The sequence below is a fragment of the Podarcis filfolensis genome, assembly GCF_964270895.1.
Source record: "Podarcis filfolensis genome assembly, chromosome: 2".
Classification (NCBI taxonomy): Eukaryota; Metazoa; Chordata; class Lepidosauria; order Squamata; family Lacertidae; genus Podarcis; species Podarcis filfolensis.
Window position 1 is genome coordinate 20,945,011 of NC_139605.1, and position 20,298 is coordinate 20,965,308.

At 45.8% G+C, this 20,298-nt stretch overlaps 1 protein-coding gene across 1 annotated transcript in view; it reads left to right on the forward strand.

Annotated features, from left to right (window-relative positions):
• The window catches only part of PRKAR2A (protein kinase cAMP-dependent type II regulatory subunit alpha), an 89,809-nt gene that overhangs the window by 44,223 nt on the left and 25,288 nt on the right, over positions 1 to 20,298 (forward strand). Inside the window, exons 3-4 of the mRNA XM_083602094.1 lie at positions 16,006 to 16,058; positions 17,623 to 17,706. Of these exons, the coding sequence (XP_083458220.1) occupies positions 16,006 to 16,058; positions 17,623 to 17,706 (137 nt within the window). The remainder of the gene's footprint in view (positions 1 to 16,005; positions 16,059 to 17,622; positions 17,707 to 20,298) is intronic.

Below are 20,298 nucleotides of genomic sequence, written 5' to 3' on the forward strand. Positions count from 1 at the left end.
TCGGCAAGCCCTAGGCTCTGTGGTTTAACCCACAGCACCACCTGGGTCCCAGGGACAATCAGTAGCTGCTTTAAAAGAATAGTGGTGAACCTGTGGTTCTCTAGATACTCTTGGACTACAGTTCTCAACTCTGACCATTGGCCATGCTGCTGGGGCTGCTGGGAATTGTGGTATAGTAACAGGCCACAGGTTCCCCATTCTTGCTTTAAAAAAAAATTGTATTTTTTATTTAATTTTGACAAGAGTGTACTAATATTTAAATACAGAGGGGGGAAAGAGCTGGTGTGTTCTCCTATACTGGGGTTAAAAAGGGCAGAGTCTTCAAAACTAAAACACCTCAAGGCTCATGAAATCTCTGCAGCAGTAACCTTTTTATGTAAAAGTGCTAGGTAGGTTCTGCTTTGTGGGAATCTTCTTAACCTAAAACTTGAAGACCCAAAAGTGTTGTGGGCATGAGGCATTGCCACAAGTGATGTAACAGAAGTTGTGCAATAAGGTCAATGACATTTGCATAGATTCTACTTGGAGTTGTATCCAGCTAAATCATTGTGTGCATGGAAAAACTTTCATGAACAGAACAGAATTTCCTCCCACCTGTGCACTGCCTGCACCATACCCAGATTTTTTGAGAATTGGGGGAATGCCCAGAGCAGATCTGGGAGGTGTGCAGGGGGAGAAGTGTGTGTGGGGGGGTAAGTTCTGTAGCGCTTATGGAAGTCACTCTGTTCACACATGTTTTAGTTGGATAAAATCAAATATTTTCAGTAGCAGTGGGTGCATTAGAGAGAGACGAGATTGCACGTGTTTCCCTTTGAGAAAATAAAACTGAGTGCTGAGGAGAATATGACAGATCTGGAAGAGAAGCATTTCATTGAGGAAAGATGTCCTGATGCTGCATGTTTATTTTATTTAGTAGACAAACTTGTCTGGAAAGAGTCTAAGGCTGCAGTATAGATGTAGGGGTTTCATTGCACATTTCCCCCCTCAAAAATAACACTTAAATTCTGCAGTAAAAGTACACCACCTTAAGAATGGGTGGTAAAGTAAATATCCAAGCATGGGCGTAGCCAGGATTAATGTTGGGGGGCAGGTTTCATGTTGCGGGAGGGTGGGGGCAGAACCTCAGTTAAGTATTTTTATTGATTTACTTGATTTAGGGGGCCTGGCTCTCCCCCCCCCTTCCGGCTATGCCCATGTATCCAAGCCATATGGGTAGCTGTCAGGGTGCTTTATCTGACTGCAAGCGTGACAGGTTAGTGGGAGGAACAGGACTTGCCTTTTCCAGCTTTCATTCTGTCTAGAAACAATGGTGAGCAATGACTTTGCTTTCAGCCTCAGCTGAATGTGCTGTGCTATACTGAGTCTTTCCTCTCCCATGGAGAGTCAAGCAAGACAGGCAACTATGTGCTATACTACTATTTCCTTAATGGAGTATTCAACACTCTGCTTTTTCTGCAGCAACATATATATTCTTAAAAAAATAATAATGAGAGATTCTAAGTGTAGACTCAGAATGCTTTGCTTGAAAACATATTGATCAAATATGCAATCTGCAACCTGCTTGATCCTGCAGTTTGCAAGGTCACATTAACACCAGCTTTTTATTCCAGTTGTTATCAGCATCTCATGCTCTGTTCTCTGAATCACCAGACTCTGGTGGTGCTTTTTAATTTGGAAGTTTTTGAAATACTTCCCTGGGAGTGGGGGAAGCTGTTGAAAGAAGAACCCAATGAAAATATAATGAAAATTTAAAATATTGACCAGAATGATTTAAAAGCTTCATTTCATTGCTCATAAAATTATATTTATGTTGACTGTAAAGATACTTAGGAGTGTGTTTCCAATTATGGGTAGAAAATAACTATTGTAGAGCTTGGGGAAAAACATTTAGTCTTGGAGGCTACACAAGGCAATTAAAAGATTAAATGCAGTGAAAAGGGTTGGAGTTTGAGGCTGTGCAGCTTTAATCATGCTACTGCTGTAGTATCTTAGTATCTCATGTCTCTTAGACTGGTCACACAATCATGGTCTTCATAAAGAGCACCCCCTCTGTTAATTTCCATTAGTGACTTAACTAGATGATTTTAGACACCAAGGGAATTAAGTTGAGACACCATTTTGGTGGGCAATTCCAAAGGAGGTCTCACTACTCTGTCTGGAAGTCTGATTCCCACAGTTGACCAAATAGAAATCCCATATGCTCAATAACATGTAAGTCTAGTTCTGGATCATACAGCCCACCAGATGCTTGGGCTTCTTTTGTCAGCAGTAGGACAAATGGAGAATGAATACACTTTTGAGTAGCATACTGCTTGTTGGCATTACACCATACTTTGTTTTTAACTGTGGTTTATTGTGATTTGTGAACTTGCCCAGTGTATTCAGCAGGTCAGTGTACAATAACCAATTCCTTACTATTCTGCCGTACTGGTGAGGTAGAATTACAAAAATGTGGCTGTCGAACATGTCACTTTGAATGCATAGCAGTTTGTAGGCATATGTTCTGGAACCCAGATTTCTTGTTGTTTGATCATGTGAACTGACTTCAAACCTGATGTCAATGGTTGGTAACAATAATGGTTGGTAACAATAACCATAGCTGTAATACTGATAATGTAACCTTGCATGAGTCACCAATGCAAGCAACAGAGAAGGAATAGGCCTCCAAGCTTTATTTTCATGTAACCAACTAGAGACATGACAAATAACTTACAGGAACTCGAAACTGAAGCTCAAGAATATTAATCTCCATATCATTAAAGGTGAAGGTACTCCTGACCGTTAGGTCCAGTTGCAGACAACTCTGGGGTTGCGGAGCTCATCTCGCTTTACTGGCCGAGGGAGCCGACGTTTGTCTGCAGACAGCTTCCAGGTCACGTGGCCAGAATGACTAAGCCGCTTCTGGCGAACCAGAGCAGTACACGGAAACGCCATTTACCTTCCCGCCAGAGCGGTACCTATTTATCTACTTGCACTTTGACGTGCTTTTGAACTGCTAGGTTGGCAGGAGCAGGGACCGAACAACGGGAGCTCACCCCGTTGCGGGGATTCGAACCGTGACCTTCTGATTGGCAAGCCCTAGGCTCTGTGGTTTAGACCACAGCGCCACCCACGTCCCTTCCTCCAGATCATTAATTCCCCTCAGTTATTGAACTCATTTACCACAGCTGTCATGTGAGCAATAATGTAAAGTACTGGCAAGGACCGATCAATGTGCGTCAGAATGATGCGTGATTGCGTGCACAGCGCTGAACCTGGAAGAAGTGACATGAAAGCATCATTAAACATGTCACTAAAAGAGTGTAACGGTATGTCATGTGCTCCACCGATGCATGCAGGGGGCTGGGAATAGAACCCCCCCCCCCACGAAATGGTCATTGTAATTCAGTTCAGACCTTGTGTCATCTAGGAAGACTATAAAGAAAGCAAAATGCAGTAGTAACTCATTTCTGAGTGGGGGGTACTCTTTTGTTTCATTTATTGTGTTACCACTGTTAAGGAGATTTTAAACCCTTGTTCCACTTTTTAATGAGTTTCTCTCTAGATGAGGATAACGCTTCTTCTGTCTAGCATTCTGTGTCTTTCCTTCGCTCAAATGCAAAGTAAAACATGGAATGTATTTCCACAAGAGAAGATGCTGTGACTTTTTGTCTAAGAGCACTTTTATCTCGAATCCTGCCTGACATCATATATAAAACAGCACATTTCCATCTATTTGATTTTTGCTTAATTGTGGGGGGAAATAGAAAAAAAGAAGACATGATATTTGTAGTACTGTTCATCTCAGCTTTATGTTTGCTAATGTTAGAATGCGCTGTGTTAATTCCTGAATGAATGCTTAACTAGCAGAGTGACAATGCTTTACTTACACAGTACTTCTTCTCTGTAGTAGAGTACAAATAAGTATCTCAACTAATGCTGCATTTATGCATAACATGGCTAGGAAACTGCATAAACCTTTGATCTCCAGTGACTTGCAGGCTTCTGGGGTTTCTTTCAGATTTTATAAAAGGCTTACTTTTCTCTCTCTGCCCAGGTTTATTCACTTCAATAAGCTGGGCACTGTTCCAAGAGTTTTGTACTGTCAGGCTAGTGAATAGAGTACAAATGAGTGTCTCTGTAAAATTCTTAATGGTGTAGACTCCAGCAAAACATAAACAGAAGAGGAACAAAGTAAGGTTAAAACAATTCTGACTCCTAATTTTTTGCTGTCCTTAGGCATCTTTACTTTCACTATGTAAGCGGAAAAGGCAATAAATTTCTGGTTTGAAAGCAACCATACTTACAAAAGAGAAGAAGAAAAAAAGACCAGAAACATCTTGTCCTTGAAGGATAATTGAGTGTATATTTTGTTGTGCTTCTTTTAATTGTATACTGACCTGAGTGTTGCTATAGAAAGGTGAGAAGGGAACAAATTATAAATAAAGTTGAGGGCACTTTCCAGGTCAGTCCAACAATACCTGCCTTTCTGGATCCAACCAATGAGCCATCTAGGCCAGCACTGTCTCTTGGAGTAGCTAGCTGTGTGCTCCTGGGAAACACACAGCATGGTATGGTGATAAGCATCCTGTTCCAATTTGTCTTCAGCAACTGGTAATTGGAGGTATTCCGCCTTCAAATATGGAACAGCACCTTTAGCTGTCATGTTTAAATATCTATTCAGACAAATCCACAGAGGACATATCTTTTTAAAAAGCTGTCTAAACTGGTGATTACGACTGCACCTTTCAGCAGTGCATTCCACATAATGTGTTGAATGAATTGTTTGGGCAAGAACCCTCTCCTGATCAATTTCACTGAATGACTTGAGCATACCATAATATATTTTCTTGAAAGAGTATTTGCTGTCAATACTGGTCATAATTTCTTTTTATAAATAATTTATTGTTCTTGCTTAGGGCTGCATGGAGCCTTTCACTGCCTCCAGGACTTTTTTAAATTTTGTGAATGGCTTCAGGATGAGTGGTAGGGTGGGGGAGGGGCAGTTAAATTTCACTCACCGCATATCAGCTCATTCAAAATAACCTTACAACTGGTTCTCGCATAGGAGAATCCCCCACCCTTCAGACTTGTTCTCTTTAGTCTTGCAATCAAAGCAAAGTAGAAGTTATAGATTCATCTTTTAATGGAGCCTTAATTAAAGTTCAGATCTGAACAAGGAACTAATGGGATTGGCTTGGCTCCAAACACATAGATTCCAGCTAGAAAGGAAGAAGTAGCAGGTGAATCTCTTACAGTAAAATGAATTGCAGGATGGCAAGGAAGGGAGGACTCAACACCATTCCAACCTTGCCATGTGACAGGTGACATAGGATCTCAATTCTCTCAGCTGTTTGTAACTGTAAGGTAAGAAAAGATGCATTTCTCCTAGTTGTAATTTGAGATTCTACTACAGTAGTATTTCAGCGTAGGCGTACCACATTTTTCGCTCTATAAGACGCACCAGACCATAAGACGCACCTAGTTTTTGGAGGAGGAAAACAAGAAAAAAAATATTCTGAATCCCAGAAGCCAGAACAGCAAGAGGGATTGCTGCACAGTGAAAGCAGTGATCCCTCTTGCTGTTCTGGCTTCTGGAATAGCTGCGCAGCCTGCATTCGCTCCATAAGACGCACACACATTTCCCCTTACTTTTTAGGAGGGAAAAAGTAAGTCTTATAGAGCAAAAAATACGGTACTTGTTTTTGGTACTGAGAATGCACACGATGAGAGTTACACCTTGTGACTATTGTGTGATGAATGCTTTGGGGACCGATTTTAGGGACCAAAGAAAGGGGGTGTGACTATTATGCAGTGCGTAATACCATTACGCAGTGAAATATGGTATATATCGCTTTTCAGGTGGGCCCCACAAACCTGTTTACATAAAAATTTTAGAATAAGCAAGGAGTAATAATAATAATAATAATAATAATAATAATAATAATTTATTATTTGTACCCCGCCCATCTGGCTGGGTTTCCCCAGCCACTCTGGGCGGCTTCCAACAAAGATGAAAAATACACTAAAATGTCACATATTAAAATTAGATAGAAAAAGGAGAGATAAAATTAGATAGAAAAAGACAACTGTTTTGTTTGTTTTGTTTGAAGCTGTAACAGCTTCTTACAGTGTGCAAACATTCCTGATTCCTAGGTGAAATGACCCCCCCCCCGCGCGGTTTTGGGGGGCTCACAGCGGGAGTAGAGTAGGGGGAAAGCCCTGTTGCGCGAGCGGAAGTTCTTGCACAGGTCTTCTACAGACCGGGCTGGTTGGGTGCATTGAGCACAAAGTCAGGTTCATTAAGTTGACTAGATCTACTCGTGAGTAGGACTGGCATTGGATGAAACCCATTAGGTGGCATTTAATGCTAGTCCTACTCAGAATAGACCTATTGAAGTTAATGCTGGCACCCGTCTGTTTGTGAGACAGTGGAAGCGTGCGCCTAAGGGGGTAAAGTCAAACCGTTGGAGAGTTAAAGCACTCGGCTTTGTTTGTAGAGAATGATAAAGGATTTAGATGATTACAGCCCAGTGTTTGCAGACAGTCACACCAATTTTTAAAATGCTAAACTGTATATTCAGAATAGTTGGGAACAACATTTAATTGCTCTGAATACAAATTTGAGTTGCTTTTCTGTTTCAGTATAATGGTATAGTAGAATAAAATGACCTTTCAAAGTTGAAATGGCTGTTCTAAGTCTTTGGAAGGCTTTAGGGCAGCGGTGTCCAACCGTTTTTCAAAGAGGGTCAGATTTGATGAAGTGAAGGGCCGTGGAGGCCGACCAAAGTTGTTTACTTTTTTTTAGGATTGAAGTTGTTGAGCTTCTTTTAGGGTTGAAGTTGTTGAGTTCTTTTAGGATTTTAGCCCAGGAAATAAACTGCCACAGGAGCCAGATTAAGCCGTCCAGCGGGCTGCATTAGGCCCCCGAAACGGACTTTGGACATGCCTGCTTTAGGGGATACATGGATTACTAATTTGTGTTTAGAGTTGGTTATTCACTTCCCTAGGAGCTTTATGCTACACCAGAAAATGAGGTATCATTGACTTAATGTATCCTGTTCAAGTAATCTTTCTGCATGTGAGTGAATTTAGCTATAAAATTTATTTGCTTCTTTTAATACAGATTGGGTTGATAAAATCTCACATGCTTCAGTTTAAATATTTAGTTTCACAGTATATGGAACCCTTATTCTTTCTGGATAGCAAATACAGATCCACAATATCATTTTGTTAGTATTGGTGGTTATATTGATGCAGAGTGTACCCATTCATGTTCAGTGAGGATGAAGTTTCTTTCTTTCTCTCTCTCTCTCTCTCTCTCTCTCTCTCTCTCTCTCTCTCAAAACAGGATTTTTGTATCTCTAGTTCCTTTCCCCTTTAAGCAGGGCTAGTTAATAAGGCCCACAGGCAATCCTGCTAACCAAAGATTTAATCATGATACGTACCTGTAAGCCCAGTTGTTATATGGGGACAGTATAGGACGGTGCAAGTGTAACCCTGAGCAATAGCTTCCACCCAAAGGAATGTTGTGACCTCTTCATCCACAGACATATATATGTCCCACTTTCCATGCAGCCTCTGCTTCCTGCGCTCCTTTCCTATTCTCCAAACAGCACGGACCGTTTCCCTTTATTTTTTGGATTTTAACTATTGTACCATTCAGTTCCACAACATTTTAAATCTCTTCATAGATCTCCAGCATCAATATCAATTCAATTCAATTCAAAATCCTTTATTAGGCATAGCACACCACACATTATCAAACAAACATCATATACAGACTGTATAAAATACGGGCTCAGCGAACACAATTTATCCCAGTCCTATTCTTAACTCCAAAAAATAAATCGATGTTGTCAGAGACTGCCTCTAGGTCCCGGCTCACAAAGGACCAACGCTAGCCGGTAGAACGGTATAAAGTCTTTATTGAAGTATAGTTTCCATTTCCAAATCTTAGCGTGCGTCTCTACGTCTATTCCCTAGATCGGCGAAGTCCCATCTGAATCTCCGCCTCCTGTACACCAGTTCAAGACCCTAGCCTTGCTCCACCTTTTGCGTCTCTCCTTTCGCCTCTGGGTCCTACCACCCCCCGGGGTTCCTTCCTTCCTGGATGCCTCGGATGCGGACCCTTCGGATTCCTCCCCCTCCCTTCGGCGGGCTTTAGGACCTGGCTCCCTTTCCGGGCTGCTCATTGCGCCTCCCTCTGTTACATTTGAACTTGGCGCGCGCGCGCTGTCTCCGACCCTCCTCTCTACCGTTTCCTCGCTCTCCGACGCAGGCGTGGCTGCTGCCGGAGAGCTGCCTGTCGCTGGTGCCTGGAACTCCTCCCCCCTGCTGCTCTCTGGTGGCGTAGCTGGTCCGGATTTCCAGCTGCTGCTCTCCGGTGGGGTAGCTGGTCCTGATCTCCAGCTGCTGCTCTCTGAATCCCCTCTGGTCCCTCCTTCCTGAGGTGCCCCTCTTGGCAACCCCCCAGCTCTGCCCACGGGAGCCCCTTTCTGTGAATCCTCCGATTCGCTGGAGAGACTTAGGGACCTTGGTCGGCTATCGTCGCTAACTTCTCCCTCCGATTCCTCTCCATCCGTCCCTTCTGCTCCTGAACCCCTGACATCCATCCCCCCCTCGAAGCCCCCCCTTCCCTCCTCCCCTCCTTCCGGTGTGGGTTCTGGGTGCTCCGTCGTGGCGGGGGTGAGTGCCGGATACAGTTCTTCCCCCGTGTCGTACATCACATCGGGCAGGTCTGGCTCTTCCTCCGTGCGCTCGTCGACGTCGATCTCCTCTGCTTCCATCTCCCTGCCTTCGTGTTCAAATCCCACGTCCTCCCCCAACACGTCCATGTCCATCTCTCCCCCGTTCCCCTCTGAGGGTGATGCCTGCCAGGGACCCCCCAGCCACTTCCTGCGCCACTGCTCCTCTGGTTGAGTATCCCACCAATAGGAGCGGTCTGAGGCAGAACCCGAGGTTGAACCCTCCGGAGAGCGTATGTGTGGTGCCGTCTCCTCGTCCGAGTCGAACCCCTGGAACGTGCTGCCTGAAAGTGTGGGTGTGAAGAGCCAGTCGTCGAAATACTCGGCTGGCATGGGCCTGTGTGGGAAAATGGCATGGAACTCTTCCTTGAGAAGAGGCTCGTCCAAGGCATAGCCCGGCACCCAACTGTTGGCGCTGGCCGGGGTATCCTCTCTGGCAAGAAGGTATTCTACTCCCTCTTCCCCCCATCTCGAGTCTAAAATCTCTGTGGCTTCGTTGATGCGCTCCCCTCTTGGCGACCCCCCTTCCCTGGGTCCTTCTCTGGGCGGATCTGGTGCTGTGCCTGGCTCCTGAAATCTATGCGGTGCTTTGTAGGGCGTGAGCACCGATCTATGGAACACCGGATGCATTCTGGAACCCTCCGGAAGCGCTAACCGGAAGGCCACTGGATTGACCTGTGCCTGGACTTGGTAAGGCCCTAGCTGCTTATGCCCTAGCTTCTTCTTGGCCAACGATTTGGTCGGCACTGCTTGCGCTGCTAACCAGACCCAGTCTCCCACCTGTATGTCTTCCCCTACTCTCCTGTGTCTGTCAGCCTGCAGTTTGTATGCGTGCTTGGCCAGTTCCAACTGCCTCCTAAGCTGTTCGTGGACTTCCTGCAACTCTGACGCTAAGTCTTCCGCTGCCTGCGGCTCCCCCTCCCCCACCCTCTCTAAACCTGGGAAGGTTCTGGGATGCCTCCCGTTGTTGGCGAAGAACGGCGTCACCCCCGTCGACACGTGCTTCGTATTGTTGTAAGCGAACTCTGCGAGGGGCAGGTAGTCCACCCACGTGTTAGGCTGCTGATTGGCGTAGCATCTCAGGTACTGCTGCATGATGGCGTTGACCCTCTCCGCTTGTCCGTTGGTCTGCGGGTGTCTCGCCGACGCTAGATTGATCTTGACGTTCAGGATGCCCATCAACTTTTGCCAGAAGTTCGAGATGAACTGCCGCCCCCGGTCGGATAGAATAGATCGTGGCAGACCGTGGACCTTAAACACGTGGTCTATGAACAGCCTGGCGGTCTGTTCTGCCGTGGGCACCTTCGCACACGGGATGAAGTGTGCCATCTTGGTAAACATGTCCACCACCACAAGCACTGCCGTCTTTCCCCTCGAACTGGGCAGATCCGTGACAAAGTCCAGGGCCACCCGTTCCCACGGCTCAGACGGCGTCTGCAACGGTTCCAGCAATCCCGCCGGCGGTTTGTGCACTGACTTGGCTCTTTGGCAGGTGTCGCATCTCGAGACGTAATCCGCTACTTCCCCCCGCATCTTGGGCCACCAAAAGTCTCTGGTCACTAGTTCTACAGTCTTTTCTCTGCCAAAGTGCCCGGCAGTGGGGGCGTCGTGTAGCTGCTGCAGCACCCTCGCGCGGAGGTCATTCCCCGGCACGTAGAGTGCTCCCTTGCGGATGAGCAACCCGTCTCTGATCTGGAACTCGTCGTCCTTCACCGTGCCCTTGTGCACCTCCTCCATCTTGGCTTGCGCGAAGGGGTCCTCCTGCAACGCTCGACGTACGGCGTCCAGATCCACGGTCGCCGAAGCGCAAGCCCACGCTTCCGGTGCGAAAATGTGCTTGGCTGCCGACGGTGCCTCCTCCTCGAGGTATTGCGGCTTTCTGGACAAGGCATCCGCCATGATGTTGTTGTCACCCGGGATGTACTCTATCTTGAAGTCGAAGTCCGCGAAGAACTCTGCCCATCTAATGTGCCTCTGATTCAGGAACCTCGCCGTGCGCCAGTACTCTAGATTCTTGTGGTCCGTGCGGACCTGCACTGTGTGTCTGGCTCCGATAAGGAAGTGCCGCCACGCCTTGAACGCTGCATGGATGGCTAGCAACTCCCTGTCCCAGATGGTGTAATTCTGCTCCGACTTGCTGAGCTTCCTTGAGTAGAAGGCGCACGGCCTCCAGTCCCCCTGCTGGTCTTGTTGCAACAGTACAGCTCCCACGGCTCTGTCTGAGGCGTCTGTCTCCACCCTCATTGGTCTGCTGGGATTCACATGCAGCAGCTGCTCCTCGGACGCGAAGAGACGCTTGAGTTTCTGAAAGGACTGCTCCGCTTCCTCCGTCCAGAGAAACTTCTTCTTCTTGGAGCTGAGCGTGTCGGTGATGGCCGCCGTTTGCATAGCGAACCCCTTGATGAACTTGCGATAAAAGTTGGCAAAGCCGACAAACCGCTGGACTTCCTTCCGATTGCGCGGGCTTTTCCAGTCCAATACTGAGCGAACCTTGGCGCTGTCCATGGCGAGCCCCTTGTCCGACAGTTTATAGCCCAGGAAATCCACCTCCGTCACGTCGAACTGGCACTTCTCCAGCTTGGCGTACAGCCTGTGCTCCTTTAGTCTCTGCAGAACTTCCCTGACATCCCTCTCGTGCGCCTCTCGCGACTCAGAAAATATCAGGATGTCGTCCAGGAAGCATACGCACTTCTTGTAAAGGAGTCCCGCCAACACGTGATGCATAAAGGCTTGAAAACAGTGAGAGCCATTTTGTAATCCGAAGGGCATAACTCTGTATTCGTAGGTGCCCAGTGGTGTGAACATGGCCGTCTTCCACTCGTCGCCCTCCCGCACACGAATCAGGTTGTACGCGCCTCGCAGATCCAACTTGGTGAAAACGCGTCCTTTCCTTACCGTCGCGAGCAGGTCGTCTATTTTGGGCATGGGGAAGGACGAGGGCTTGGTTTTCGAGTTCAAAATTCGAAAGTCCACTACAAGCCTCTTCTGGGGCGTGTCTCGCTTCTTCACAAAGAATACTGGGCTGCCCCCTACAGCTTTCGACTCCCGGATGAACCCGCGCTTCAAATTGTGGTCTATGAACTCCCTAAGTTCCTGCAGTTCATCCTCAGACATGGAATACAGTTTCCCTGTTGGCAGCGTCGCCCCCGGCAGGAGATCAATCTTGCAGTCATAGGGTCTGTGGGGGGGTAGCTTGTCCGCTTCCTTCTCGCAGAACACCTCCAAAAATTCAGAATACTTGAGAGGTACTGCTTGCAGCGTGCCCAAATGTAACTGTGGGTCATCCTCCTCCCCTTCTGGTCTAGGCAGAATGCAGTGTTCCGCACAGTAGGAGGAGCCAAAAGTCAGTTGGCGTTGGTACCATGCCAATGCTGGGCTGTGCCTGTGTAGCCAACTCATTCCCAGAACTACTGGCGTGTCCGACAATTGGGTGACGTTGAAGCTGATTATTTCTCGGTGATTCCCAATTTGCATCACCATAGGTGGTGTCTGCTGTACCACCTGCCCCCCTAGCAGTTCCCTGCCATCCACTGTGACAACGTTCAGGGGCAGTGTGGCTGGCAGTAGCGCTATGTTGTGTTGTTGAAGGAATTCCAGTGCGATAAAGTCCGCATTACTGCCAGAGTCAATCGTAATCGGCACTTCTAAAGTGAGACCACTGGGCAGCTGGAGCGATGCGGTGAGCTGCACCACTGGTTTGGGCGGGAGGGGATCCGTGGGCTTCAAAATCTCTGGGGACTTCTTTACTGACTCGCCTGGCTGGCCCCCAGTGCTTCTGTTTCCAGCCAGACTCCTTCGTTTCCCTGCTGTGGTTCACTTTGCTGAGTTGCTCCCATTACTGTCATTGAAGCTGCAGTGTGCTTGTGGAGCCTCTGGGGACACTCTTTCGCCATGTGCTTAGGACTTTCACAGATGTAACACTTCCTGTTCCCTCTAGGCTGCTTTGTTTTGACTGCTCCCGGTGTTAAGGCTCTGGTGGCTGATTGAGCTCTAGCACCGCCGATCTCCATTGGCTCCTCCCCCCCTGCTTGCGGAGGCGTTGATTGCGCACGCGCGACATCCCTGGGCAAGAGGGAGGGCGCTCTGGCTGGTGTGCGTCCCCAACGCCCTTCTTCTCTGTCCCATGGGCGGTCCTCCAGCCTCACCCCCACTGCGAGCGATCTGTCCACCACTTCCTGGGTGCTTTTGGGTCTCTCCCCCCGCGCTATCTCATCCTTGATTTGGGGGTTCAATCCTTCCCAATAAAGATCTCTAACGGGGGGGGAATCCTTGTCCCACCCCAAGGCATTGACCAATGCAAAAAAGCGGGAGTGATACTGCCTCACGCTGGCTTTCCCTTGTCTCAGCCCAAATATGTCCTTACGGGCAATGTCAATGTCTATTTTCGATAGAAAGCAAGAATCCATCGCTTTAATGAATGCAGCTGAACTCTGGAGCGCTGGGTCCATATCTCTCCACAGATTCCGCAGACATGCTTTCGCGTCTCCATGCAAATGAGACAAGATAAACCCCACTTTTTCCTGCTCCTCTCTAAACTCTTTTTCCAGCAGTTTCAGCGCAAACTGCACGTCTGCTCGGAAATTGGGGTACTGCTGTAAATTCCCATCGAAGTGAGATACAATGCTGCCTCCTCTCCTCCCCAACCCGATCCCCTCGGATCTGGACCCCGTTTGTGCCTGCTTAGTAAGCACGTCCAACCTGGCTTGGAGATCTCGGCATGCAGCAGCCGCTTCATCCTCTCTTTTCCTGGAGGCGAGTATCTCTGCGCTGAGCTGCGTTACCGCTTCTTGCAGGGAAGCAATTTGCTCTTCAGTAGACATGTCGCTTGACTCTTGTGAGCTCCCAAGGCACCAGTCCTCTTTCCTCCCTGCTTCGCTCCCCACACGCCGCTTGAGTCAAAGAGAACTGATGAAAACTTTCAGAGATGGGACTTACTGTCAGAGACTGCCTCTAGGTCCCGGCTCACAAAGGACCAACGCTAGCCGGTAGAACGGTATAAAGTCTTTATTGAAGTATAGTTTCCATTTCCAAATCTTAGCGTGCGTCTCTACGTCTATTCCCTAGATCGGCGAAGTCCCATCTGAATCTCCGCCTCCTGTACACCAGTTCAAGACCCTAGCCTTGCTCCACCTTTTGCGTCTCTCCTTTCGCCTCTGGGTCCTACCACCCCCCGGGGTTCCTTCCTTCCTGGATGCCTCGGATGCGGACCCTTCGGATTCCTCCCCCTCCCTTCGGCGGGCTTTAGGACCTGGCTCCCTTTCCGGGCTGCTCATTGCGCCTCCCTCTGTTACATTTGAACTTGGCGCGCGCGCGCTGTCTCCGACCCTCCTCTCTACCGTTTCCTCGCTCTCCGACGCAGGCGTGGCTGCTGCCGGAGAGCTGCCTGTCGCTGGTGCCTGGAACTCCTCCCCCCTGCTGCTCTCTGGTGGCGTAGCTGGTCCGGATTTCCAGCTGCTGCTCTCCGGTGGGGTAGCTGGTCCTGATCTCCAGCTGCTGCTCTCTGAATCCCCTCTGGTCCCTCCTTCCTGAGGTGCCCCTCTTGGCAACCCCCCAGCTCTGCCCACGGGAGCCCCTTTCTGTGAATCCTCCGATTCGCTGGAGAGACTTAGGGACCTTGGTCGGCTATCGTCGCTAACTTCTCCCTCCGATTCCTCTCCATCCGTCCCTTCTGCTCCTGAACCCCTGACAGATGTACATAGATAATATAATACAACCAATATCACTTAATGAAATACATCAATTTCACTTAATGAAACAATTCTATATAGACCAAATCCCAATTTTATGTAACATTCATTGCAGTAATCTGTGTTTGCACACTTACTTTGTTTGTAACTTCTGGCTGTGTAGGTCCTATGGGACTTAGGTGGCATAAAGCTTGTGAATAGTTAAAGTGGGGGGAAATTCTTTAGATGCAGCCATGTTTATGCAATACAGCAGATGCTTAAAAAGAGTTTAATGCAAAAATAGGAGGCATTTATTGTATATGTACAAAAATATTGTAAACAAGTAGAAACATTGGCCGGCTTTGATCAAACACTTGCAAGTAGTTAAAATAAGATAAAGTTTATGGAAGGAAATTTGAACTGAAACAATAAAATGTAATTAGAATAAAATAATAAGGATAAGAAAAAAGAGGTTTAAGTATAATTATGCAGAAAATATATATATTCAATGAGCCAGGAAAGGAAATGGAGGGAAGTCAGGACCTTAAAGAGAACCCCCAAAAAGATGTTTATTTTTTTATTTTAGTTCTTATACTTCATGTTGGATGTTTTGTATTTCTCATTCTTTTTTTTTCTTTGGATGGAAAATAATTGTTGAAGTTGAAATTGTAAAATCAATAAAAATTTATTTACAAAAAAGGAGTTTAATGCATAATAATTCATTTTTAACACGTGAACAACACAATAGTCTGACAGAATATTAGACATTTCTGGTTTGCAAACTGTAGAGTCAACCAGTCCAAATGTTCTTCTAATGTGCCAAGGTGCTAGATATTGCAAAGTTGCTTCTTTGCAAACAGCTTTAGTCCCAAAGCAACAAGACAACTACAGTAAATGACACTTTTATAATTTATAGCTTGAAGGGCGTAGCCCTGCAGTCACCATACAAATATAACAGTGACAGATATACAAGAACTAATTCCTCATCCTCCTGTTAATTCCCATACATATATATAATTTGAATTTACCCTATGGAAGGTGATAAGGTCACAGAAATATTATTCAGCTCCCCAACAGAAAAAGTTTTCAGTTCCCCCCTACCAACTTTCTGCTGAGTGACTGACTTAATGGGCTAAACCAAGCCAGCCATTGGGGGTTATGCAACTGAGGAAGAAGCCTTTGCTTTACTTAGACCAGGGGTGCCCAAACTTTTTTCAAAGAGGGCCTGATTTGATGAAGTGAACTGATCAAGAATTGAAGTTGCTGAGCTTTTTTTTAGGATTTTACTCCAGGACATATACTGCCACGGGGGCCGGATTAAATTGACTGGCGGGCCGGATTAGGCCCCCCGAAATGGACTTTGGACATGCTTGACTTCGACAATTGCAATAGCGTGTTTTCTACTGAACAGTTAGCCAAAACTGGGAACAATAACATAACTGAAGATATCAGTACATCTTCCTCATACACAATAAATAGGTTGCAATGCAGCATTGCAAGCTTGCATGCGCGCGCGCGCACACACACGCATGCGCGCGCACACACACAGAATTGTTCTCTATGCATGTTTATAATTTTTACAATTTTTAAAATATATTTTCTTCTCTTTCAAGTCTGTGCAGAAGCATTCAACCCAGATGAAGAAGAGGAAGACACAGAACCAAGGGTAAGGGAGAATGAACAAATCGTATCTGATTTTTGCGCAGATTCATGGGACACATACTGTTGGTTCTGCAATAAGCAGTTCTGTTGTGCTACCTGCCTTCCTTATAACATGGATCTGTGCGTTTACAAAGTGAAGTCATAAGTGATGCAGCAACACTTTGTTCAGTAGGGCAGTGTAGCTGTGTTACAGATTGAATAGCAAAGGGTTTTCACAATTATACTTGAAGGTCTTTTATCTGTGAGACTTTGATCATACTACTTGTGGTGGCATGTAAAAATTAGTAAAATTGATATCCATATTTCCTCATGTCTTTTAATGCCACTTTGTAGAAGTGGGATGCATTACTTTTTCAAGAATTTGACTAATAGTAGGAGATACCTATCACCCCCCCCTAAAAACTCCCAGCATTATTCCACATGCTGTAAAAGGCAGAAACATTTGTTTTATACAAGTTTTAAAAGTGTGGATAGGCTTGTTTGGGATTTCAGATGCAGTTGTTTTTAGAGAATGCTCAATATTACTTAACAAACTGTTCATACTCTCATACGTTCGTATCTTTCATGGGATAAGTCTATATTTTCAAATAGGGAAAACATCTCTAGAGCAAATATAGTTACACTTGTAAACAAGCATTCTCTTTCACTCATTTTCTCAAGTTATTTAAAGTTTTTAAAAATGAATAACAAACTAGATATCAATGGGAAAACTTGCTCCTTAGCACAGGTGTTTTCAGAGCACTCTCTAACAAACATAGAGCATGAAATTTACTGAGGTGCACTTAATGGTATCCTTTTAATCATTGGATACTGTAATGGCTTTAGGGGTTGCTTGTGCGTAAATAGCCGCCGCTCTGGGCTAGGTTGGCTGGTTAAACCATTTCTCGCTGGACAGCCATCCACTCCGTGGCTGTTCAGTCGCTGGCAGAATCCGTCAGTGGGCGTTTCTTAAACCTTTTCCGACATAAAAGTTGTTTGACGCCCAGTCTCCTCCTACTCTCCCTGCGCGGAAGTCTTCTGCGCAGGGAGGGCGTGGGCAGCGGAGGACCTGTGCTCTCCTCGCTGGTCTCCTGTGAAGAGTCCTGGAGCCTGCTCTCTGCTTCCCCCATTGGCCCCCCTCTATCCCTGGTGTAGCGCTGATTTTCTTCCCCAACAGGAGACTTGCCTCTCTCCCTGCTTGGCCCCTCTCCAGCATCGTTGTGGGGCCTCGCCTCCTCCTCTAGTTCCGATGGCAGTTCCCTGACAGATACCAAACAGAGATGTATTGTGTGAGCAGAAATACAGTTCCACTTGTGCAAGGGAACCCTGCCAAATTCTCCCATTTTACTCATTCCAGAAGCTCCTTTGACACTTGGATGAGTTTGGTTTTTTTTGGCGGGGGTGGTGGTCCCACATGTTTGTATTGGAAAGCCCTTTTCCACACACCCATCCATCTATCGATCAAATTTGGTACCTATTTCTGTACACATGTTTGAATTTTCACTGTTCAAATTTAAAGTAAGATGGTATATTCTAAATTTAAGCTGGCTTATTCTCCTATAATTCTTTCCCTTTGTTATGTTTTGCAGGTAGTAAATCCCAAAACAGATGAGCAGAGATGCAGATTGCAAGAAGCATGCAAAGATATCCTCCTCTTCAAAAATCTAGATCAGGTAGCATTGCTTTTGTTGTGTTTACTACTTTCATTTGATGTCTTATCTTGTTAGTTCTTTGCAACATAATCATTGTTGACTCAGAGGTTCACCTTGTTCTTCCTCCTCAAGAGCAGCATATTCACAAGAATTCTTGCGCCTTTGTCGTTAGGCGAATGACCTTGGCAATAGCGATAGCCTAGTGCTTCACGTTGGTACCACTTGGGGAAGTACCTGCCTCAGCCACCTCAGTGCCTTTTCCCCCCTTGCTGTATTAAGGCCTTGTGCATTCTGTTGCCTTGTCTATTGTCAGTATTTGAAAGGAGGAGTGCGTAGCTGGTGTTCTGGAAAGCTGGACCTTTCTACAGTAACTCTAAATGCCTCTGCTCACTTACTTTGGTATGAGTTGCTACCCCTGGGCCCAGCTTGAACTCTCACTGAAGGTCAGTATCAGTCCTTCCTTGGCAAGTGAAATTGGGAAGAGGAAAAATCACTTTTCAGGCATTGTTCATTCTATTGTTGCTGCTAGAAACTTGTACTTTCATCTGGTATAAGTAGGTGTACTATAAAATTGGTTTATTACTTATTCCACAAAACGTGGCGCAGTGGAGCCATTTCAGCACATCTATCAGCAGCATTGCCAATGGTCTTTTTTGCTGTAATTTCAAGCTACAGTGGTACCTCTGGTTACGAGCTTAATATGTTCCGGAGGTCCGTTCTTAACCTGAAACCATTCTTAAACTGAGGTACCACATTTGTCTAATGGGGCCCTGCGCCGCCGCCACATGATTTCTGTTCTCATCCTGGGGCAAGGTTCTTAACCTGAGGTACTACTTCCGGGTTAGCGGAGTCTGTAACCCAAAGTGTTTGTAACCCGAGGTACCACTGTACTGCCAGCTGCCCTAAAAATTCAACTCTAAGGTTTAGCAAACTGCTTAAAAGCTGTTAAAGACCAAAACTCTGTTACTCTTTTTTGACATTTTTAAATACCGTATTTTTTGCTGTATAAGACTCACTTTTTCCCTCCTAAAAAGTAAGGGGAAATGTGTGTGCGTCTTATGGAGCGAATGCAGGCTGCGCAGCTATCCCAGAAGCCAGAACAGCAAGAGGGATTGCTGCTTTCACTGTGCAGCGATCCCTCTTGTTGTTCTGGCTTCTGAGATTCAGAATATTTTTTTTCTTGTTTTCCTCCTCCAAAAACTAGGTGCGTCTTGTGGTCTGGTGCGTCTTATAGAGCGAAAAATACGGTAGTTGGTCTGCTAGCAGGAAGTAACCACTCTGGTGCTGCAGTCTTAAGAGGTATTCTCCACGAATCTGTAAGAAAACTTTTGAAAACGATTTTCTGGCTTTAACCTCACAATGCAGAGAATCAGCCTGAAATCAGCTAATGTTAACTGCTCTTCTCTTACCCATCAAATGCAGTATTTTTTTTAAGTAATCAGTTAGCATACCCGTGCTTTTCCACATAGAGCAGAAGTGGGAAACTTTGGCCCTCTAGATATTTGCTGAACTACAACTCCCATCAGTCCTTGCAGGCATGGTCAGTGGTCAGGGATAATGGGCATTACAGTTCAGCAACATCTGGAGAATGAAAGATCCCCCACACCTGCTATAGATTAGTTAGAAAGAAAAAAAATTAGAATGCCACAGCCCAGTTCCTGTGCCTGTTTACTCAGAAGTAAGCCCCTTGAGTCCAGTAGACTTAATCACTAGTAAATTCTACATAGAACTTCAGCCTTAGACCAAGTATATGAGAACATGACCCTTGTGGTCCCTTCCAACTCTACAACTCTGTAATTTTATGCCAGATCAGACCAAAGGTCTATTTAGTCCATCTTACTCTTGCCCACTGTGGGCTTGTAGGTGCCATGGTGCCTCACAGCATAGTGGTTCCATGGCTAATAGCAGTTGGTTCAGTCTTTGGGGACATTTTGTGAAAGTGAATTTCTTAAATTACGCACTGTCTTACGAAGACCTTTGTTTTATGTCTTGAGCCTACTGCTAATTGATTCCACTGGAAGTTCTAGTGCAGAGAGAGAAATATTATATCGTTCTACTTTCTGAACACTGTCATCTAAGGGAATTTACAAATATTGAATATAAATTAACCAAGGAACTCCCAGAGTTTTTAATGGATAGGATAATGGGACACTAATTGAAAAGAATAAAAAAGCAAATCAATCCTTAGGTTAAAGCACTCCAGTCAAATGACCAAATTACTATCCAAACCAGCTAATTTTTGCTAGTCAATTACTGATGCATTATTCTGTCACAAAACATTTTTTCAGTTGGCTTTTTGGAGAAAATATTTGCTACTCTGCACACACCAGGCAACCAAAGAAGGATATTTATGCCTAGGATAAACAGTGAACAAAGCTGAAGCTCTTGCAAAAGTGTTGATGCTCATCCAGTGCATCTACTAACAAATAACCTTATAAGGCATCAGGAAAGTGATATTTATGGTAGTATTTAAGTTGTCATTTGTACTGGTGTCTTAAGTGACATAAATAAGAAAAGGAAAGAGCTGTTTTAAAAGTTTTTTTAAAATTTATGATCTGTTCTTCCCTAGTATTCTCTTCCTATTTTCTCTGCCTGGGAGAGGGATTTTGACAT